The 23522-nt window shown below is 37.5% G+C and overlaps 1 protein-coding gene across 8 annotated transcripts in view; it reads left to right on the forward strand.

Annotated features, from left to right (window-relative positions):
- LOC137122626 (protocadherin-9) overlaps positions 1-23522 on the forward strand; it is a 200063-nt gene that overhangs the window by 37591 nt on the left and 138950 nt on the right. For 4 of the 8 annotated variants that reach the window (XM_067496127.1, XM_067496124.1, XM_067496129.1 and 1 more), the window contains exon 3: positions 19980-20081. The exons of the other annotated variants lie outside the window; for them this stretch is intronic. In XM_067496127.1, coding sequence (XP_067352228.1) covers positions 19980-20081 — 102 coding nt within the window. The remainder of the gene's footprint in view (positions 1-19979; positions 20082-23522) is intronic. 8 annotated transcript variants of the gene reach the window in all.

Raw genomic sequence — 23522 nt, forward strand, 5'->3', positions numbered from 1 at the left:
CGTCACCTGTAGTTCATTTCCCTTGAGATGTGTTTTGGGTACCATGGATACTGTGCATAGAGACTAATACCATTATACCAAGGAGGAAATAGAGATATAGTTTAGTGTGTGTGCATGAGCACACAGGGAGAAAGATAGTAACGCACATTCTTAGAACGAGATTGTGAGGAGCAGTGACACAGCAGACAAAGAGTTATCAAGGGAGAGAAAAAAAACTGCAGTGTTTTGATTAAGCTCATCACACTGTGCAGACTACGTAGACTACAGACATTCGAGCTTGGCTGTCTCTCAGTGGCCAGAGTCTCTCACTCTCTCCCTGACCTCCCTATAGCCAGGAGCTCTAATCACTGTAAAACCGATTCATTAAAATCTGCTGTTAGTGAGAGGACACACACGCGGGTGAGCAAATGGACCACAGCCAATTATGTGATTCCCTGCCAGTTAGAAAGAGATTTAGGCATTAAGTGTCTCCGACGAGGGAGACAGCGATCACTACAGCAGATCTGGACATTATTATATGGTTTGGAAGTTATGTATGTGAGTAAGTGTGTCGGTCCACTGCATGTATGTGTGTACAATATGCAGAGTATGACAAAGGTTGACTCTTTATGGCGTGCAAACATTCAGTTGATATGATAATGCCTGTAAACAAGAGCTGTCAAATAACAGTACCTATTGCCAAGAAATAAAAGTATAGGAAATGTAATTTTCAACTGTATAAAAAGCCCCTCACTTAAAGAAAAACATAGAGATCTAAGACGTAAGTGGAGATATTTTAACATGGTAACTCTGAAGCATAGAGTTGTGATACAAACAGTGATAACACCTGACAAGGTGTTAAAATTTTAAATGTAGTTTCAGGCGGCAAAAGATTTCTGTTTGTGTTGCTGCTGAAGTAGTTCCCCATGGATGATTCTTTCTATTTGCCGTGTTTGATTATTCAATGTGATAAAACAGGCAAATGACTACATTGGAAGCCCGTGGGCAGATCCAACTCCCCGACAAAGCGAGGAGCCAATACAAAGCACATAGGAACAGTGTGAAAAAGAGAAGAGACATGCATTAGGAAGTTAAAGAGGCTTTCCTCCGATTTTACATTTGAAAAGATGTTGTCATTTTCTTCACTTGTTCAGCTGCATTGTGTCGTAGTATGTATATGACAAGTTGCACATGCACGGACACTTAATGTAATTGTACTTAATGTAATTGTCTGTGACCAGTAAAGTGGTCACAGACAACTTGTTTTCGGCTTAAATATCGGATCTAAAAGTACAAATTTATTTAAATCAAATCAAAACATAGCATTTTAAAAAGTGTAAACTAGAGTCACTTGATTTACTTGATAGGCTGGTTTACAGTAAAGGAATACAGTGTGCTACTTCATATTATGCAGGGAACACACCTAAAGATTAGGTAAAACTGGAAAATTCACAATGTACTACTGTTACAAATGTCTAATCTTTGACAGTCTGCAAGGGGCACACACCTAGAAGTTTTGGACGTAGACAAAACTGCACATCCCACAAAAATGAAATGTCTCTGTTCTTGTGCCAGAACAAACATAAACGTAAACCAGTGCACTACAGTTTGCACGATAGCTTGCACTATTTAGGGGAGGTGCAGATAAAACGGCCTGTAGAGCTGCAGAGAGTGGGAGCTACTGTACACCTGCTTTGTACAGCAAAGCTAACTTCAGGTAAAACTGTAGTTAGCGTTGGTCTTCGTTGGTTCTCACATCATAGATAAAATATGAACATATTTCAAATATTAAAAATGTGTTTTAAAATGTCTTTCTGGCAGAGACTGGGACTAAAGATTAAAATCTCTACATAGCACACGCTTAACAATTTTCTCTGTCAACTGTTAGTACAGACTTGGCTAGACTGGCACCGACCCAGTCCAAACCAGTCATCATGACCAAATGAGATTCATAATAGGCTGTACAGTCATCAAGCGTGTGCTGGCCTTCAGAGACATGTCAAAAATATAGATGAGACAGTGGTACAATTAGAATTAGAAGACTGGCAGCCTCCACTGCTTTCTATGCGGCATTTCACATCCCTGCGCTTCGGGGTTTGGATTTAATAGATAATATGTCGAATTGCACAATGAAAACTGCTTTATGGCACAGAGCTGAGGGAGTGCCAGAGACCTGCAGCTTTTAGAATTTATTGTAATAGCAGATGGTGGAACAAGTGAAAGGTTGCTGGCAAAAATCACATCCAAAATTCTATCTAACAGCTCCTTTAAAGTCAGACTGAACTTAATTTCTTCCCAAAGGCCTCAAAAACTTGGATCTGTGATTTCTTTCACTTTTATTTTCTGTTGTTACCTTTAGGGCACACGGAATTTGTCTAAAGTGTGAAGCAGAATCAATACTGCAATATCAAGTAAACCTCTGTTAAACATCCAACTGTATTTTCCCCGACTAGCAATTCTGGGTGTTCAGTTTGTGGGGCTGAAAAGAGATCAAGCTTTGAAAAATGTTGTTGACACTATTTAAATTTGAACTGCAGGCCAAAGTAATTAGTATGTCAATAATTATAATGTAATAGGTATGTTAGTAAAGTGTTGGTTTTACAGCATTTGCAATTAGGAGCACTATCCAACGTTCCATTTCATGCCAGTTCCCTGAACAGCGATAATGCTGTGCTCACGGCAGAACTGCTGACCTACTAAATCTTTTTTCTCACTTCCATCTCTTCCTGTATAACCCTTGATCCTCAAAATCCTGCAAGGTTTACACTAGCTGTAAACCTCAGTGACACTGACTGGAACCATTAAGTTGGCTGATTTTAGCTTGTCTGCAAGCTACATCAGCCTGGAGATAACCTATCTGGACCATTAGCTTTGCTGACACACTTGACTTCATCTAATTCCCTGACATTAGAGATTGACCAGAGCAGATAACCCCTGATGTCTTTGTGCTATTAATTGTGAATTACCTTATGTGGCCCTTCTGTTGGCTCATTTGAATATGCACTTTCTATTTTTATCTCTTTTTGATTTATCAGTGGCCGAATGTGGCTTTCAGCTTTAGAATGATTCTTTCAGGTTCACTGTTTATTTACATATTCATGACGAGGAGGTTCATTGCAACTCACAGATGAAGCTGGCAGATGCTCATTTGATACAAGAAAGTCTTTTAATTACAGTAAATTAGTATTTTTGACATTTAAACCTTGGAGGAGGGTGAACATGATACTTATCTGAGGTATGTAAAAATAAAAAGCATTTCATTTCAACTTTCAGTATCCTAAAGCAGCGTTAAAGGTTAAAAAAATACTTTGCAAAATATGTTTTTAACATCATCTTGCGATAGTGTATTTATTTTCTATGCTTCAATACAAACAAGCTAAAAAACAAAAACAAAAGAGCATTGCACAGAATACTTACCCATTCAAATATTCTTAACTCCCTGCCCACACCCGGCATTTATGACAACTGCAGTACATGTGCCATCACATTACTCACTGGATCCGCACAGCTGACTTACACTGGTCATATGCGATGCATTGGATTGTGCTTTTGTAGGGATAGCGTTTATATGCACACAAGAAAAAAAGGGCATTGATTAGCATCTCTTAGCATGCTCTTTGCTCTGTGAGGTGTGCTCATATACCAAAAGTTAATTTGCAATATCTAATTTGATTAAAAGAGATATTGACCACTAAACAGCAGGGAAAAGTTGAGGAATCATGACCTGTTTGGCTTTTGATGCATTTTCACTATGTTAGCAGTAACATAGGAAAACTTGTGTATGTCTACCTATCTAAAGAATGAATAGTCCAATATTCATGTCCAGCCCCAGTAAAAATCAGATCATACCCTGAGGTATAGTTTGTATTCAGAAGCTTAATGTTCTAGCTATTCCATTGTGTAGCTGCACACAAATCGCCCTTAAAACTGATTTAAAAAGGGTCCATCACATTGTTCGTTCAAAATAAATGTTGCACCAGAAATGTATCCACCAACCATAGATGCAGTGGAAGTTGACAGAGCTAAAGAAAACAAAAAGAAAGCTTTTATCCTCAAATGATTCACTGTAACTATAATAACCGTATGTTGAAATTCAGGTGCAGTCTTTAGAGAGACAGTTACATCAGCAAGGATAATGAACCCCTCAGTGTCTCATTTGAATGCACGATTCACAAACATGCAGTCCATCTCAAACTATAAGAATGTTGCATGTGTGTGTGTGTGTGTTGACTTATTCAAAACTTTTTTGTATCTAAAACAGAATGGGAAGACAATGTAAATCAGTTCGGACCACAATTGCAGCTTTGGAAAACGATACATCACCTCGTCTTGCTTTACTTTTACCTTGATGCCAGCACAGAAGATATATTGCATATACAAATCCAGAATGACAGGAATGTTTCCAATTGGCATTACTTTACTTTTGCTTTCTTTTAGGCATCCACTTTTGGTTCCAACTGGTAGACATGGAAAGTAATAAGAGGATCACCTCACAGGTAGATTAATGAAAAAAATATAGACAATACATTTTGTGAAAACCATACAAATAACTAATAGTATAGCCATTAATTTTACCAAAGCAGTGAAGAGCAGAGTGAGAAACTTACCTGATGGGGGAGAAAAAAACAGTTTTATTTCGAGATCTAGAGAGAATTAATATTATCCTCTGAAAAGATGAAAATCATTTTACCTGTCCATAGGAAGGGATATCTTATTAATTACTGTTGTGATTAAAAGATAATGTCAAATGGCTGACAGACAATATGCATTTCTTGACCTACAGTACATAATAGCTGCAAGCTTGCTGCAATGTCTCAAAATAAGAATATACATTTGTCTGTATATTCTTATTTTGAGACAGCCTCATATGATCATCATGACAGGTTGCTTGTTGTTAAAAGCACTGAGAAAGTAGCTGCACCAGTAAAAAAGGAAAGCTCATGTCTCCCACGATTCTTAGGGAATGCTGACAAACATGGATGTTTTCTCACATTGGCAGCTGCTCTTAAACATTTAACGCATTCTCAGAAAAAGCGCTCGGCATGCTGACAGACAAACTTCCACAAATCTTTTCAACAAACTGATGAAATTTTAAATGACTATCAGTGTCTTATGGTTTGACTCTTGTCTGAGCCATGTGCCTTACAATTGGCACCCAACTGTGACTAAGAGTGTCTGATAAGAAAAACCACAGAACAAAACAATTGCTTCCAGAAGCAAATTTTTACTGTGATATTGCTACATTTTCATGATTTGATATGCTTCACTTTCTTGAGAGAGACACTGAAGAACATTAAAGGAGTGAAAACCAAAAAGTCAGGTGGAAGAAAACATTACTGCAAAATCAGATTTTTAGTTTTCTAAATATATAGATGGATAAAAAAAAAGAAAAACGATACATTACTCTTGCTACTTTTGCTAAAAACGTTTCAAAGAAATTCTAGCACAGAAAAAAGTACCTACCACTCACTTTACACATCCTGTCTATAGGCTGTATAGGATTCAGTCTTGAGAGTCTGTATTTTTAGGAAAAATCCCCATCAGGTAAAGAAAAGTAATGTAATACCCTCAGTGCACAAGCTTTAAGAAAATTGTCCCTCATTCTACATAGCTCATACTGTATAGTTGGCAACCGCCTGTTCCTTTATAACCCATAGACACAAATTGGATACCATGGATTTAGGCTACCTTAAATTCTTACAACTATTCTTCCCTTCATTGTCCGGTGTTAGATTTAATAGGGTGGAGTAGAGTGGGTCTAAACGTGGGGATATACTTTATAAATCGGACTTACAGTATTCGAGTGAAAGCATTGTTCAGCCTCAAGGGAGAACGTTCAGTTGACTTAAACACTGCACTTTTACTGCAACAGTTTCTTCAGTTCGCTGAGCTCTTTTGAAGCGCAGCAGCCGTTCCACAATCAACAAAGGAACTTCTGAGTACATGGGGAAACAAAGACAGAGCCAGATAGAGACATACAGGAGACAGAAAAAAAATGTCTAAGTTGAGTAAGAATGGTGGTGGAGCTACATAAAACAGCTGTCACTTTCTTGTCTTGACAGTGAAGCACAGGTTTATGTTTCTATCAATCTGATTACCTGTTCTCCCTTCTTGTTTAACTCTAATGAACCCAAAGTCCAGACACTGTTGAAAATGGTTATGTAGTCGATAGTTACGTGCAGTAACAGCTGGTGGGTTTTTTTTTCACATTTTTCTTTCTTTTGGCGGGGTAGGTGGGGCAGTTCTGGGATGGCCAAGAAGGGATAATTAATCAGTTTTAAAGCAAAACATTTTAACAATATTAAAACAGAGGACACTAAACCAACACATTAAACAATTTAAACCCCCCAATGGCATACAATAATTAAATTATAAGAACTGAATTAGATGAAAATAAATCAAGTAGCCACCAGACATCTAAAGAGCTTACGTTCCTGCTAAATCGATTTAGTAACTGCTACAACTAAACAAAACAAAAACATACGACCAAATCTCAAGACAAATCAGTTCACTGTGATGTTGCTGAACATGACAGAGTAACAGTACTTGAACTTGCCTTTTGCTGCATCTTTTTTGGGCTGCAAATCTCTCAGAGACTTTCTGGTTAAATTCAGTCTCAATCAATACTCTTTGTTCCACTGAGAACGCGGCCACTGTATTCAGTCTGTCCTGGGTCCCTGTGTTTCCCTGAAATTTAAATTCTTTCTTCACTGATCAAACCTGTCCTCCTGCTGCAGGGCGGCATTGACAAGGTGGTCTGCGAGGGGGAAGTTTTCCCTGGTGTTTCCCAGTAGGGTACCGCAGACCTACAGAAAGAATAGTCAGAATATAAATACAATGTACTGATGACAACAACACTGTTTAACTTACATCACAGATGCTACTACTATTACTAAATATTGATCAGTATGTCCTGTTTACAGCCTCAGTTCCAGTCTACTCTCTCATACCTTTAGCTCTTTCTGAGATAGACTGGAGACCTGTCCAGGGTGTACACTGAATCTTGCCCAATGACATCTGGGACAGACTCAAGTCCCCCTGTGATGCAGGATATGCGTTTACATATAATGCATGGATGGATGTCTCCTTGGATAAATGAAAAGGGGGCAGTGCGCTAGGACCCCCTATTGATCAGCTACCACTGGTTATGTGGCCTTTTTGTAAAAAAATGTTTGTGCAGTGCATATCTTAAATTATTCACAAAATACATTGCATCAGAACATGATTAACTACAAAAATGTATTGTCATTTATAAGGAGACAGGATTGCAACATTGTTGTATGAGAGGTGCTGGTTAATTATTGCACAACTCTAGTGCCAAACCACGAGCTGCGCTGGTCGAGACATAGAAACTGCCATCAAACTGAATCAAATCAAATTTATTTAACACTTCCAAAACACTGTGGTGCAGAGCAGCAGGTCCAACTTTAGGGCATTTTTCATCTGCCTTATTCTGAACTGCTGGAACGCCTATAGACAGCCCCTGTCTTTTGTGCATCTAGCGTTTAATACCTTGGTTTGCTTCGTCCATGTAAAATGACCGTAGGACTTCGCCTTTGTCTTTCTGACTGAGGTGTAGTTGTGCTGCTGTGTCATCAGCAGCCCCAGACTGTTTTTCCACATTGTGATAATTGAATTAAATCTTTGTCACATTAGAGGCAGCAGATATCTTAAAGGTGCCATAACTGTAAAAGCTGAGAAATTAACTCGCTGCATAAACAAATAACTTATGTTGTTTATTATGAGCTTATGCTCTATCAATCTACTCTCTTTTTCAAGAAAAAAAACATGATTGCTGAAAAATGAAAGAAGAAGCGTCTGGAGGCATGGTATAGTAATAGTAATAGTAATCGAAGTAATTTGGAATAGAAGGCATCACACCAAGTCATTTGTGTTGAGGTGTGTGGTGGTTTTGTAGCAGCCTGGTATGATTTGCACGCAATTTATTCAAGGTACATCATGTATAGTTGTGTGTAACTTGTGCACGCTCTGCACAGCAACACATTGATGTGTGCATGACACTGGCCCTGTGAATGGGCCGTTGCGGGCACTAGATGAACATCAAATAACCTATATTCACTGCTGAACCATAGAAAAAGTCATTTAGATTTTGACAAACTATCTCTATATCATGAGAAAATGAGTTTTGTTATCTTGAGATTATAAGAACAATCATATCGTTATCACAAGAAAATAAACGTTGTTTTCCCAAGATATTATATTGTTATCTAGAGATAATGAGGTGGGTATCTGAGATAATGAGGTAACTATCCCCACCGCAGTTCTCGACTTTGGTAACATACTGTTGAGCAAAGTACTTTAAATACACAAAATGAATTCTTTAAAAAAATTTAAACAAATACGTGAAACACAATCAATCTCAAGGAACAAAAACAAAGCCAAAAGCAGAAGCGCATTACCAGACCCTCTGAGTTAGTGACTAGTTGATGTCTATTCAGTTCTTGAATTGTGTCACTTGCATCCACAGTCATGGTGTGTGTCACATTAAACTTAAGATATATATGAAATTAATCAGAAAACATAATAATAAGATATAATAAAGAGGACACACAGAGAAATGAGCATCAGGGAGTTGATGAGTAGGCAGGAAGAAATGCTTTGTACAGAGAACAGGAGCAGATTGGGGCTTGTGGGGTAGTGTGGCTGGCTCTGCCCAATCCATAGATCCAGTGGACCAGCTGCTGTGGGAAGTAGCTGCTGTTTAATGTCTGGCACAGGAAGGGAGAACAGGGATGAGATTAAAGCACACAACAATTGCAGAAAACCAAACACGGAGTGACTTAATCATGCTCCAGGTATGTTAGCATAACTTTTGTTGAAATGTGTGATTAATTGCTGAACAAATGTGTTTGGATAGCCAGTTATTTCAGTGACTGTGTGCTTTGGGTTTGTATAATTAGTAAGGCTGTGTAGCTCAGGTATATTGGGTCTGAATGGGAATTAGCCATGTGCTCTCGTTGTTTTATGGTAATAATTAGCCATGTGCAGCTGGTTTGTGGCAGGTGCTGTTATGTAGCCTGTTTTTAAATAAATGAAAGGTGAACATGAAATAGAAGTGTCTTTTGTTGACTGAGGGAAAAAGTATTTCAATGATTTCAAACAACAACAACAAAAAAAAAGAAAAATACAGATTTCTGGTAAATGAAGGAAAAAAGTGGTTTTGAACCTGCAGGGCAATGGCTTCGGCTTTATAAATTAATTGATTTTTGCATCCTTCACAGTTGACTTAAGCCTTTTTAAAGTTTAGATAGATGTTGGCTGACAATCTCAAAAACCTTGAATCACACTGGACAGTTGAGTGTAGACCAATCTAGGCATTTGGATAAACATCTGTTGCCTTTTATCACTTAGTTCTAGCTTTAAAATTCTGGACAGATTCATTACTGAAGCTGAAAATAAGTTTTTAAAGTAAAAATGTGGCCCTGAAGATAGAGAAAACACAGTTTGCAGTACTAAGTACTGACAGACTGAAGAATTGAAATATTCTTATTGCAAAATCCACGCTGCTCCAATGGTTCATCACTGATATGGATTTCTTTACTATTTTAAACATGTCAAAGGTTATGAGTGTAAAATTACAAAATTAAGATGTTTTTTAAAATCACATAAAATTAATTTTTACCATGGTTATTTTACTTTTCCGCACTTCTGCACTGCTTCTGCTAAGCCATTGGAAATAAAATTTACCATGGGAGATACAATTAGAACAAATACGTTTTAACTTAATTAAACTTATGACTACAACCTTATGCCCCCAACAGTTTTTACCTACACTCCAATTTTAGCGACCCTGAATAGTATATTTTAAGTGGTTAAGATAATAGATGGATGGATGGATGGATAATGAAGTGATGCATAATCTGACAGCGTTTCTATGAAAGTTAATATGCAATCTGTTACTCTGGTAGGTGGAAACTTCACAGCAGAGCCAGGTCCTTTACCCATGGTCTGACATCAACTTCAAATTCTCTTTTAGCCACTGCAAAACAGGCTTATGGTTTCCAAGGTGTTACCCTGGGGTGTGACCTTGCTCTTGGTGTGGTTTCAAACACATTTCACCTCTTATCTGAAGATTCTTACAATTCGTGTTGAATTGCTCAAGCCTAGTAGTTTACATTTTAAATGTTTGATATAATGACTGTCCTACAATATCAAGAAAAAAAAACAAACAAACTGAAGGATTATTAAAAAAACACATATTTCTTTTAGAAATCCAGTCTAAAAAGGATTCAGTAATGCTCCCTATTGAGGAGGGAACACAAACTACTGTCTGTAAAGAAAATGAGGGTCAGAAAAATATATGACAGTGTGACCACTGGAAACATCTGATCTCAGCTAAAAGTGCTGGTCTACAACAGCTTCTCCTGTTGTACATGGTTCCTTTGGGAGAATGCCATGGATAGGACTATTCTGGGGCTAGAAGAACAGATATACCCCTAGTGAAATGACGAAAGGCTCAAAGAAAAAAAATAATACAAATAAAAATTAATTCTCACTGAACTTAAATGTTATATATTTTTTGGTAGCTGATAGCCTGCAAACAGCTTTTAATAGAGATGAAATGTTTGTTCATTCAGTTTACAATTACTTCAATTGCAACATCTTTCATCAGAAATGCTGACCTCTGTATCACCTTGATCTTATTTCAGCATCTTTGAACGGAAGCAATTTCAACTGTGCAGTAATGGCAGAGAATTGTTGTGTTAATACGTTTGCTGTGTTCTCTGGACGACCTGCAGCATTCTGCCTTCCCGTCCCTGCACTCCAAATTCATCAAATCTGCTTATCAGAATTCTGCCACAAGTCCAGCTGAATTCCTTGAAACCATTAGTGGTTGTTAAGAATGGTTTGGGCTGGCCTCAGCATCGACTATAATGACAAGGACAGGGTGCCAGGGAGAATCAATGCTTCTCTAAGGCTTAAGAATGAAACTGTAACAGCAAGACTACCCCTATTGAGTTCCAGACAGCTGTCTTTTTCAACCACTTAATTGATCAAGGTTTTATTTATCTTGTCACAAGACTTTAACCTAATTTGTTTTCCATTCGCTCACAAAGCACCTTCATTGAATAACCATATTAACAATCCACAGTATTACATTTATTTTTCCCCCCTCTCCAAACACTCTTTAGATAGTGTGTCTGTGTTAATTTACATGTAGCAGGGGCACTTTTAAACTTGTGTAATTAATTATCATATCAAACATAATCTGTATATTAATTTCTGTCTGCGCACGCACACACACACAACAGAGGGAGTGGGGGGCGGAGGACTGAGATGAATTCCTCTCCCTTTGTTCTTTTTGTAGAAAGCAGAGGTGCATCATGCATATCCTCTGTGCAACTACGCAAAGATGTCCTTGTAATTGGGTGATATTTTTTACTGCAATATGTGCTGCATGCATTTCCATTACAATTCTGTCATAAAATACCCTCCTCACTGTCGTCAGCTTAAATGGAATGTCAATACTTAGTGTGTGGAGTGGGGAGCGTGGAAATGGGCTTAACACTGGGACCCATAAACATAAAGTTTAATGCCACCACCAAAGGAAGGGCCAATCAAAGCACAGCTTTGCAAATCAAAAAATAATAATCAAAGATTTTCTTGCCCAGCCATCTCAACAGCTTAATATAAATACGTTAGTAGCAAGCTCTTGTGCACTCTCATTTTCTAATCAACACCAGTGTCCCCCATTTTCTTTGAATTGCACACTTTGCCTTTCCAAATGCACAATCCTCCACCCCCCACCATTATTGGCCATTCCATTCAGTTTTGCATTTTGTTGTTCACTGAGTCCAGGCAAAACAAAGAAGACTAAGATGTAAACACACTCTCTCTCACACACACACACACACAATCAAATATTTTAGTATGAACAAGAGATCAGATTGGGGAAAAACACTTCTCAGCTGATCTCCATCTGATATCCAGAGGGAGATTACCCACAACGGGCCACTTTATGGGCTCATTTGCATCACCACAGTTCCAACTGGAAGTCAGCAGGTTGCTAAAAAAAAGACAGCAGTGCCAACACAGGGTGATTATGGCCATAATATATTAACCCATGATGGGCAATTTCTTAAGACAAGTCAGATGATCCCGTGATGGATTTCACTGTGTTTTAACTCTTAACTATTAATAATACCATTAGTGGAATGTACTCATGTTGTCTATCATCCGTTCTGACAACTATTCAGGGCCCAATTTGTTCTCCCATTGCCAGTTTTTGCCATATTCCCAATCAGTCTCATGGGGAAATTGTTTTTTATATTAAATATGTATATTAAACTGTGTGGAAAAATTCACATGATCAATAGTGAATAAATAAGTAAATAAATAAGGATGAAAGAGCTGCTTGAATGAGTCAACCATATACCATGTATTTGCCCCTCAGGAGTTTTACCACTAGTCAAGAGATAAACTTCATGTTCTTTCATTAGCGGTACACACTCACACTGAACATTGTCTTGTGATGTCAAGGAAGAGTACATACAGTGGTATCTCCAAGGTAATTAAACATAACGAAAGGTCTGCTGTGACTGGGAAGACTTGGTGAGGCTAGAGTAATGGTAAAGCTAATTAAAGTGTGTTTTATCCCCCTATTGAAACTCATCTCTTCAGCCCTCGGTATACAGACAAGTTCAACAGAGTAGCTTTACAGGTCCTCAGAGACCTTCAGCAATTCGCTGTTATTCTTACCTTTACATGTTGGTCATAAAAGGTCATTTTATTTATGGTCCCCAGTGTGATCAGAAGTTGTTTATGATTAGATTGAGATTTTTAACTAAACAGCACTACTGTAGAATTGTACAAACTATAACTATACGTGTTATACTTCTCTGCTGGTTTACCTTTAAACTCCATAAGACAAAGATTTAGTTTGCATCAAAAATTGTGAGTGCAGCCCCCTCTAACAAATAGCGTGAGCTGCTAGTGCTGCTGAACAATGCAAGCAGTTAGAGTTTTTAGATATTTTGGACTGATACCTTGGGACACAGGGGGGAAAACATTAGTTTGCAAAAATACCAAAATTACATTTTCTAGAGTTTTCCTACTAGTATTCATTTGTGGTTTGTTGAAACATTATAGACTTGACTGCACTTGTTTTATTTGAAAGGTATGTGTAGTCCATATAGCAGCTCAGTGGCTACATCTCTTTATGTTATTATTTTTTTTAAATTATAAAAAAAACTTTCTGTGCATATCAGCAGATTCATGTACCAAGACTTTCTTTTTTGAGAAATACTACACCGTGTAAAAAAAGTATTTGTACATTAGTGTTTTTCATCCATGAGTGACTGTTCACCAGGATGTCTGAAATGAGAAGTCTGGAAGTGTCAGCACCCTTGAAAGATGGCAGGAAATATTTGGTGGAGGCCATTTCCTGTTGTCATACTATCTCTGCTGTCCACCACGAGTTCTCGGTCTCTTGTTTTATAATATTATTTAACCTGTTGTTGAATTGAGCAATGGATTGTCTGGGACATGAACAACAGAATAAGCCAATGTGTTTCTGTATAGCCTCCCACACAAATATACCATCTAATACATTCACATGCCACCATGTTGCATCTCCCACAGTTTGCCCTGAGATAGACTGGCGACTTGTCCAGGGTGAAGCCAGCCTCTCCTGCAGTGACACCTGGGTTAGGGTTCAGCCCCCTGAACAAGCCCCTGAACAGGATATGTAGTTAAGATAATAGACAAATGGATACCATTAAAGAATAACTGAAAAAATGTTGTGTGTTTTATTCCTCTTTTAACATTTTTTGCCACTGGTTTTATTTAATATTATAAAAAAAACAGTTATAAGAGCAGCAAAAATAGGCCTAATATATCTCATAAAATCTCTTCGTAAAAACAATGAACAGGAGCAAAGTAAAATTCAATCTCAGTCTCTCAGAATAAAGAAATCTACTTTATATTGAAAATAGAAGCCTAAAAAAACATCTCAGTTACTGTATATGCAAACTGTTCTAGTCCAGCTCATGTTCCTTTGCAGCCAGTTTTAATGGTGATTCACATGCCTGTGGATTCTAAACAGACAGGAAGAGCTGATACTAATGACAGACTAAAAAGTGCTGTGGGGCGACTGTGGAAGGTAGAGTGGTTGTCCACAATCTCACAGTTGTTGGTTCAATCCCTGGCTCCTCTGGTCACATGTCGAAGTCTCCTTGAGCAAGACACTGAACCCGAACTTAGTTGCTCCCGTTGAGCGCTGGCGAGCTGCATAGCAGCTCCCCCACCAGTGTATGTGTGTGTGTGATTGTGAGTGTGAATGGGTGAATAGGAAGCAGTGTAAAGCACTTTTGAGTGCCAATAGGTAGAAAAGCGCTATATAAGTGCAGACCATTTCCCATGCTTAGCTACTACAGAAAACATTTTAGAAAAACATTATGCAAATATCTGGTGACTTATATATTAGTTCCTATGTTTGATTCAAACAAAGGGTGAGTTGGAGTTAGCTCATTCACGTTAGTTCTCTTCACAGGGTTGAGTGCCACATAAAGTTCAACCTTCTTCTGTAAGCAAATCTAGTTATACCAGATTATTTCTGTGTAGAGACTTGTCTGGGTCAGATGCTACATTCAAGTTTGTAGTAATGGCGGGGTTAATGGAGATAGGAAAACAAACCAGATGCACATTTACAAGACAAACTGCATTAGGGGAAATTGTTCTTCTTTGTCGATACTTGTAAATGTATGTGGACCTATGCAGAGACTGGAGTTATACTGTAGGTCACAAAGGTTTGCAGATGGGCAGATGTGCACACCTCCCAAATCTGAAAAATGGGTTGTGTGGAGATGCTGTCTAGCTGATAGGTCAGTGTCATCGAGGTGGGATTGACACAGAAAAGAAATCAAAGTAAAGAAACAAAGACAGTTAAGAAAAGTAAAGTAAAGTAACACTTAGAGGAGAGGTTAGCAGACGAAATCTGGAAAATATAAACATAACTTGCCCGTATTGTGTTCCTTTTCTCCCATCTCTGGTGCACTTCACTTTTTACTTCCTGTTTAATTCTCTCTCTTTAGTTCATATCGGTTTGCTAAATGCAACACTGCCTCTTGTGGGCGTGTGCATCTGTCGTGCAAGTATAACAAAAACACATATGTGACATCTCCAAACGTGAATTTTGATATGTTTTCTCATCCCTTCTCAACAGTCCACAGTCCACATATCTAGCTATTTAATTGCAATGTTATTATTATAGGTGGGCACATGACGACGAAACATGTGCACTGTAAGAAGAACATTTCAAAGGTAGGGTCGAAGTGGAATCCTCATTTATTTTTGCTCCCATAACTTTATTATGTTTGTCTTTTCCTGCAACATGTCGCTTGTTCTACATTTGCCATTTCAGTCGGAAAGTGTATTGAAATCTAATGTCACCAACAGCCCTCAATCAATGTAAATAACTTGTTTTATTCATGCACCCTATTTTTGTTGTCATCATTGACAACATCATGCACTGCAACCAAGTATTTACCACGATCACTTTGACACCGGGGAGTGAAAAATCATCAATTATAATGTTGGCAACTCTCACTTCCCTTCTCTATGTCACTTATTGCACTGGTGATAAATGGCTAGGTACTAATAAATAATCTCACATTCTGGGTGGTTTATAGAGAAGGACTGCCAATAATTAGAGTGATAGACAAGTGGAATATATTAAGAAGATGTATAATGAGATACAGTACCGCTCTGCCAGTTTACACCTATTTCCCTTGTCTACTCCAATAATTGGAGGAAATTTGTGAGTGAAACTGTTGTGATAAAAGCTAAACTGGTCACAGCACATTTTAGGAATGAATGTTTATTTAACAGTTAGAGTTAGTAACACCAATAATATGGCAACACAACTGCATATTTTCTTCCTATTAAGAATACTGTAGTAACAGTACCAGAAATATTCTAACTTTTACCATTCAGGGTATATACTGTAAAACTCCCCTAAATTGATCTGTCCTATTGTCAAACCACCACAGCCTCATTTGAAATAGCTTTAGCCAGTCTAAATTAACCAATAGGCAGAAAGTTTGCTTACGCAGCACTGTAAGTTCATAAGCATAGAACAAATAGCATTAGGAAAAGCACACATACACATATACAGAGTAAGAATGAAAAGATGACAGCACCCTACCAGAGTTACTTGAATTTAGTCCAGTAGAGAATTTTCCTCTTAATGTTTAAATGTTTTCACAGACACAGTTTACATGTTTACAGTTGTACAGGTTAAATTTCCAACATATGAGACATAGCAGTAACAGTATTGATTTCAGAAACCCCACAATAAGTAGAAACCTGTATTAACCCATTAGAAGTTCATCCTCTAGGCCCTGGGTTCAGAAAGTCCTTAACAACACTCAAGTCTAAATTCCTGACTCTGCTGTTCTTCGCCTAGAGCCAGTCCACTGAGCCTTTCTTTTCCCATGCTGCTCCTTAAATAAGATGTTATCAACTTTCTTTACAGCTTCAATTGTGCACTTAGATGTCAATGCTGAGCTAACGTTAGCCTTCGGCGGCATTTCAACATTGCTAACGTTAGCATTCCACAAAGCATGATTAAAAATGTCTGTCTTTTTAGCTGTTTAGTCATCCTATTCTCTTTTTACTTCCTCTCCTGAGTAACACATCTTTGTTGGAGCTTGCTAAACATTATTTATGCTGCTCTTTGCTAAAGAACACCTGCTTCTTAATAAAGAGTTGATCCATTGAGAAAAAAATATAATGAGGTCCTAAAAACTGGAAGCAGATCTTTGGACAAACAAATCAGCATTTTTCAGCAAACATTTAAAAAGAAAACAACCAAACTAAATGAATGGATTGAAACTGTATTTAACATAATAAGACATGCAGTTTGGTATCATGTTCATTAGGAGAGATAACCACTGAAGTAACTCATGAACTGAATAAGACCAAACTACATTTTTCCTCCCTGTAAGATAAGATACGACTTTAATGATCCCAACATGGGGAAATTCCACGATGGGACCACAATTATGTTTGTCACCCACCCGCATGTAAGAAAACGTTAGCTGTGATGTAATATAAATGGGTTCTATGGTGGAATTTGAACCCATTGTCTGTTTTGTTGGCTCTAACGTAAAGCTTGTAAGGTTCACATACTTCAAGCTATTGCTTAAAACAGAAAAATCCGTTCACACGTGTAAGGTACCACCTAACATAACGTTAAAAATCCTTGTCTGAGATGAAATTTGTGTACAGGAGAGAGAGATATAAGCGATAAAAGTGGTGATAATCTGTACACGGAGTAATTAAATTGGGCATAATCACGTTTATGAGTTTTTGAGTCTCCTCCTATCTCTGTCCCTGGTGCCACCCACACAGCACACACCCACTCAGAAAACAGCAGAGGCCACCACAGTCATAGAAAGTTCGTAGAAGTGGCCTGCTCACATCAAAGGACCCCAGTGTCCTCGGCAGGTGGAGACGACTCCGGCCCTTCCTGTACAGGGCATCGGTGTTGTTGGACCAGTTTATGTCAGCCACTTCAAAGCAGCACAAGACTTCATCCACACTTCATCAGGGACGCAGTATATGTCACTTCATTACAGAGTTAGCAGTGTGTATTAGCCTCAGCTGCTCATTAATCTCGGTAAGGAAATTCTGATGTAGCATTTTTTAATATCATTCAAACAGGAGCTAAATGATCTGTATTTATGCTAGATAAATTTAAATTCTTGTTAGATCAATAACTAAATACGTATCTTTAAATTTGCATGAATTAAAGTTAGACTGTTCTAAACATGAAGAACTAGTTTTAGCCAACGCTAGGTCATCTTAACTTTAGCTATAAGCTAATGCCACCTCCAAAACATTAGCTTGACGTTAGCTCAAACCTATCGTTACCTGCTCACTAACTTCCCGGTAGCTAACTGCTACAATGTCGCTCAATGTTATTACTATAGGGATAAGTTTATTGTTTTCATTGAAGTATACCAAATTACAACTTGACATTGATTCTAATAGGGTCAAAGTAATATAGTGCACTTCTGTATTCTATATTCTGTTGTTGTATGTTCACTTCTAAATAAACGTGACACATCAGAGGGATCTGTGGACAGGATAGCTATTGATTTTGCTTTTAGTTGAAAGTTTGTGCCAGTACCGATAAATATTCATTTCCTGAGTGCACCTACAGAACTCAAAGAAGGATGGATGCAGCCTTTTCATTTCTGGTATCTAGCAAATGTCTTAATGTTTTCAATGTGTCATTTGGTGTAACATCTTAAAGAAGAGGAAACCATGCTGGGGACATGCCCATGTTGTTACATACACTAACTTAAGGCAGTGATGATGTTAAATGAATACACACATACTGTAAAAGGTAAATAACCTCACAAGTAGCACACTATCTGGCATCCTTGCTCTAGTTTCCTAGTAAAGTTTTGAAATAACAAAAATATTGTATTGCCTTTGTGCCTGTTTCAATCTGCTCTTATTTGAGAACTATCTTGCTAATTTAATGAAATCTTTTATTTTCTTTTTTTCTAACAGACTAAACAACAAAAATGCATGGCTTGCATAAGGCTGCAGTTAAAAAGATGGTATTGTTAATGAGGAAAAACTCATTCAGGTTCAGGTATTGCGTCCATTTAAAAGTGTATACTTTTGAGTACAGAAACTTTGATTCTGTGTAGTTCTTTAAACGAAGCGCCTTTTCATTGGCAACAATAACTGTAGCTTGGAGGACCCCATCAGAACTGTGGAGTTAATAAATAATGGCTACATTTAAAATAAAATGTGTTTTTTTCTACTGGTATTTTTACTCATAAACATTTACAACAAATTCAACATTTTAGCTCATTATTATTATATTTGTTTTCTGTAGAGATGTTACTATTTTACCTGATTGCATTCTACAGTTTGTTGCTATATATGATATATTTTACTGCTACAAGTAACTGTTAAATAACCTTGCTTTACACCAATTGTCTGATATCATATTCACAATGCAAACTATATGTGTGTTGTGGTTGTAGTGGGGGTGGTAGCTGCTTATTTGCTTATGTTTGTGTGTGTGAGTCAGACTATGGAATCTGTTTCATGCCAGTGACAGCAGACAGTCTGACAAACAGACTGGCATATTGCCATTGAACATAGATATACTAACACTGCATCAATAAAAAGTCCCACCTGTGTTGCATAGCTAAATAAAGCTGTGAGCAGTTAATACGTTGGTAGTCACACCGTGAACAGACAACTACCAAAGAATAATAAGTGAGAAGATTTCTTTTAGGAGACAGAACACTGTCGTGAGTAAGCGAGTCTGACTAACAATATATGAGCTTTGGTGATAAGCACAAGCTGGGTGCTATATAGCGCTGCTGCTCAGATAACCCAATACCTCCTTTCTCACTGCTTCTGCTCTGTGTTGTTGTTGGTCATCTGGAAGTCATGTTAAAGACAGTGATTTATGCCTCTGGCTTCATGCAGCATAGCCTCATTACACACAGCCATTTTGAGAATCAGCAGATAATTACAGTATACATCATAGACCTCATGGGGCCCAGCAGATTTAGTCCATACCACTGGCCTATCATTTAGGCCATAGTACCTCAGGAATGGAAAACTGTATTCTATCCTCATTTGGAAAAAAAAAATGCTATTTTGTAAGGGTATTTGCTATGTATTTTATATGAATTGATGTAAATTCATTATACAATGTTGAATTGGCATGTGAATAATCATTATAGTCAGTTGTTTTTTGCTAATGGTATAGCTTTATGTAGCAAAGTAAAGACAAAGTATGGTTTGAGAAAACTTTAATTTAATAAAAGTGATGACTTAGATTTTTTTAATTTAAGTTCATTTATGTGTACTGCAGTTAAACATTTTGAGGTTTGTGAGCTCTAAAATGTGATTAGACTTCCACCATAGCTGTTTGTACATGTGACGAACAACAAAGAAACAAACAAGCAATTCTAACAGCTTTTTTTTAATTTTCCATGAAGGGAACACTAACTCGTGCCCGAACTGAACTGAACCCTGAATATCTGGACCTCCGTCCGCGAGCCGAGCTGAACCCTGAATATTGGACCCCTTGCACCCCTTTAGTGAGTACTCATGGTCCCATTTCTCACTGAACGATCACCATAGATTCACTTTACACAAGTCATTGCTTTTAATAACCTTAAATTATGTTTTACTTCAGCATACCATGCAATGGCACTTGAAGCTCAAGTCCCAGTATGACTTGTTAGATTCACTATCATTTTCACATTCATAGCTTTATCTATGCTTATGTGTGAGAGCCTGCTCTGAAATAGATTTTGCCTTCCTCATCTTTTTCTCCTTTTCTTCACAATGTTTACATATTTTTGCCTCTTAGTTACTGTGACATATTGTACTTACGACATCATTAAATCCAGGGCCTAATGTGATGCTAATATACATGCCATTTTTATTTGAGTAATAAGTACAGTATTTGTCTCATTAACTCCATGCTTAGAAAACAGAGCTTGATAGTCATCTGGGGGTTCAAAGATGTTTACTTGTGTTGCTGTGCTTGCACACTGGTGACTCTTAAGGATATCAGTTATCTTACTCTGTTATCAACTATAGTATATCAACATGGTGTCTAGTCATGGTTAAATATTTTTCTATCTACCATATCGTTATAGCTTTCAGAGTGAATATGTATCTAAGCTTCTAGCCATTTATCTAGATATTCTTCATAAGCACTGCATTGTGGACATGAAATATCCCACTGGAAAACTTAAACCTTTAGTTTTATTTGACTCAGCTTAAGGTCCTTGTATAGGTATTAGCACAAGTTATCATTGGAAAAAGTTGTCAGTAATGCCCCATTATTTCAGCCATGTGAGTGTGTCCTCATTTGAAGCGTATTTCAGTTGTTGCTTTTCATTAGTTTTTGTTTTGGTAAATTGCTGAGTGATTGCAGTGTGTAGAACAGGTAAGGGCACATGTGTTTAAGTGTTCTTTTACATTTTAGCTTGTAAATACTTGACTATATATGCAAAAGCAACTTATATTTTATGAAAGCATTGCGGACTTAATATTTTTGTGTTTTTCATAAATGCTAAACGAGAGAATTTGTAGGGATATTCTTATTAGTTGTAGTCTAAATTTTCCCTTCATTAAACATTTATCACCTGTTGTGCACTCTTGGGACCACTGTCAGCAAACAGGCAAAACAAACAAGACAGAGATATCAGTATAATGTAAACACAGGGTGGTGATGTACCTCCTAGCCAAACTCCTGTGGGCTGGCATCAAATCCTAACTTCCACTGTTTAGCACAGTACAGAGAGAGAAACCTCAATGTGCATACATTACCTTCTAGAAACTTCTGATTGCCATGTTCTTATACTTCATTCCTTGTTTAACACATTCATGGCTAGAAGCACAATATGCCTTTTCACTTCTGCTCACCATCTTCTCCTTCCCCTCCACACATTAACACATACTCTCCTCAGGCCATGTTTAACTATGTTAAACTTTCAATGTACTGTAGACTGGGCATGGAGTGAAAGCAGCCACTGCACATTCATACCATAATGTTCCACTACCACCCCAGTCTACACTTGAGAGTTGAGAAACTGATGTGTTAACACTCCCTTTTCTTTCTTTACTATCAAATCTTAAACAGTACTTCAGAACGCTTATCAAAGAACTCCAGAAGCAACAGCTCAATTTTTAATATCTTAGATGATATCCCTCAGGATCGCGTTTAATGTCCACAAACCTGCATGTTGACAGGATTTCCCTGCAGGATTTTATCAAATGGAAAACTCTCTTTTAATTTTACTTAATAAGGGGGGCATTATACAATACAATTGAAAAAATACAGTTGCATTCGTTCAATCATTGTAGTTTGTCTTCTTAGATTAGAATTCATGTTAGCTTAGGTGTTAGCTGTGAGACAGCTTTTTTTCAACGACATGTTTCCCAAAGATATAAATGTTTTAGGAATCTGTGATATTATATATGTTACAGTCTATGTTTTGTGGTTCCTCAAAGCCTGCAGAGTCAATATATGGACCTTAGCCTGATTTAATGAACAGAATTTCTATGAGATCTCTCCTAAACTATATTCAATCTGTGATCTCTCTGGTTTCATTTAAACACGTTGTTTGCTCATTGGGCCTTGCTGGACCAAAGAAGCTTAAAGACAAATGCATGCACACAAACACACACAAATGCATACAGACTCACACACCATTTCCGTAGAAGAGGCCTCTTTCTTCCACCCAAGAGGGAATGATGACTCTCATTATCGCCTCAAAGCAAGATGGCCACAGTTCCTCTACTCAGCAGCCCTATTAAGTTACCAGACAGCTTTATTGTATTGGTGTTCGATAATTTCCTTTCCTCTGTCATTCGAAGTGCATCAGGGAGTTGTTGTATAGTCAGGGAGCAGTTGGAAAAGTGGCAAGAACTAGTGTGTAAAGCCACAGCTGGCAGAAATTATTTCCTGCTATGATTGGTGAATCGCGGGGCTTAGTGTTGAGTATTTGTTTGCCCACACAGACACCTTCTGATCATTAATGAGTTAATCTTATGCAAACACTAGAAGACAACTGGGGTTTGGGTTTCTCATATAAACCAGTTACAACAAACAATGAATTGGGCCCTTTAGAGTATTTGATTTGTGGCCCGATACATATTACATTGATATCACTGTATATGGCATTGATTTATTGTTTTTTTACTCTGTGGTCCCAAGAGTCATAAGTATTAATATATTAACAGAGATATTTATCTTTTTCCAGATAAAGTATGCATTATACGTATGGCATATGGAAAATCCAAAATAATCAATTCGTTTGCGCACAAAGATTTTCTGCATTATGCTAAAAGGAACTACCATGTACATACGGGTCTTTTTTTCATAATATCAAATGTATTAATTAGCAGTATATTAATTTGGCTTCAGAACTTTCTTTTCAGCATCAAAATATTAAGACACATAATTGACAAGTCACTGACGTTTACATTTTGGCTTCATGAGGTGTGGGTGCCCTTTAAGTCATTTAGGCATGCACATCCTTGTTTTTGTATAACTACTTAGTCAGCAGTGTGCTATGCTGGAAATTAAGACTCAGCAATTTCAGGACAGCAAACATCTTAGTAGTTAAAAGAGGCAGGTGTGCCACCTGTGCGAAAGGTGGAACAACTCTGTGAGATGCATGTGACATTAGGCATGATGTCAAAAACAATCTTTGTAGGTATCACTGCAAAGGCTGAAAATTAGCTATTGATGAATACAGTTACGAGCTTTACACATAGGGTAAATGTATTACTCTCTGAAATGTACTTATTGACCAAGCTGGAAAATCATATTAGCAAAATATTACAGACACTTTCAGTTATTAATGTTGACAGCATTTGGATTTTTGAAAGAGAATGTGATGGAGTGCTAAATCAGATTTGGATGTGAGCTGATATTTGAGAGGATATTTATGCAGTTTGGAAATACAACAGCTAGTATACTACAGTAGTATCATTACAGTATTTTTTTTAACATACAATTT

Source organism: Channa argus, chromosome 2 (genome assembly GCF_033026475.1).
Source record: "Channa argus isolate prfri chromosome 2, Channa argus male v1.0, whole genome shotgun sequence".
NCBI lineage: Eukaryota > Metazoa > Chordata > Actinopteri > Anabantiformes > Channidae > Channa > Channa argus.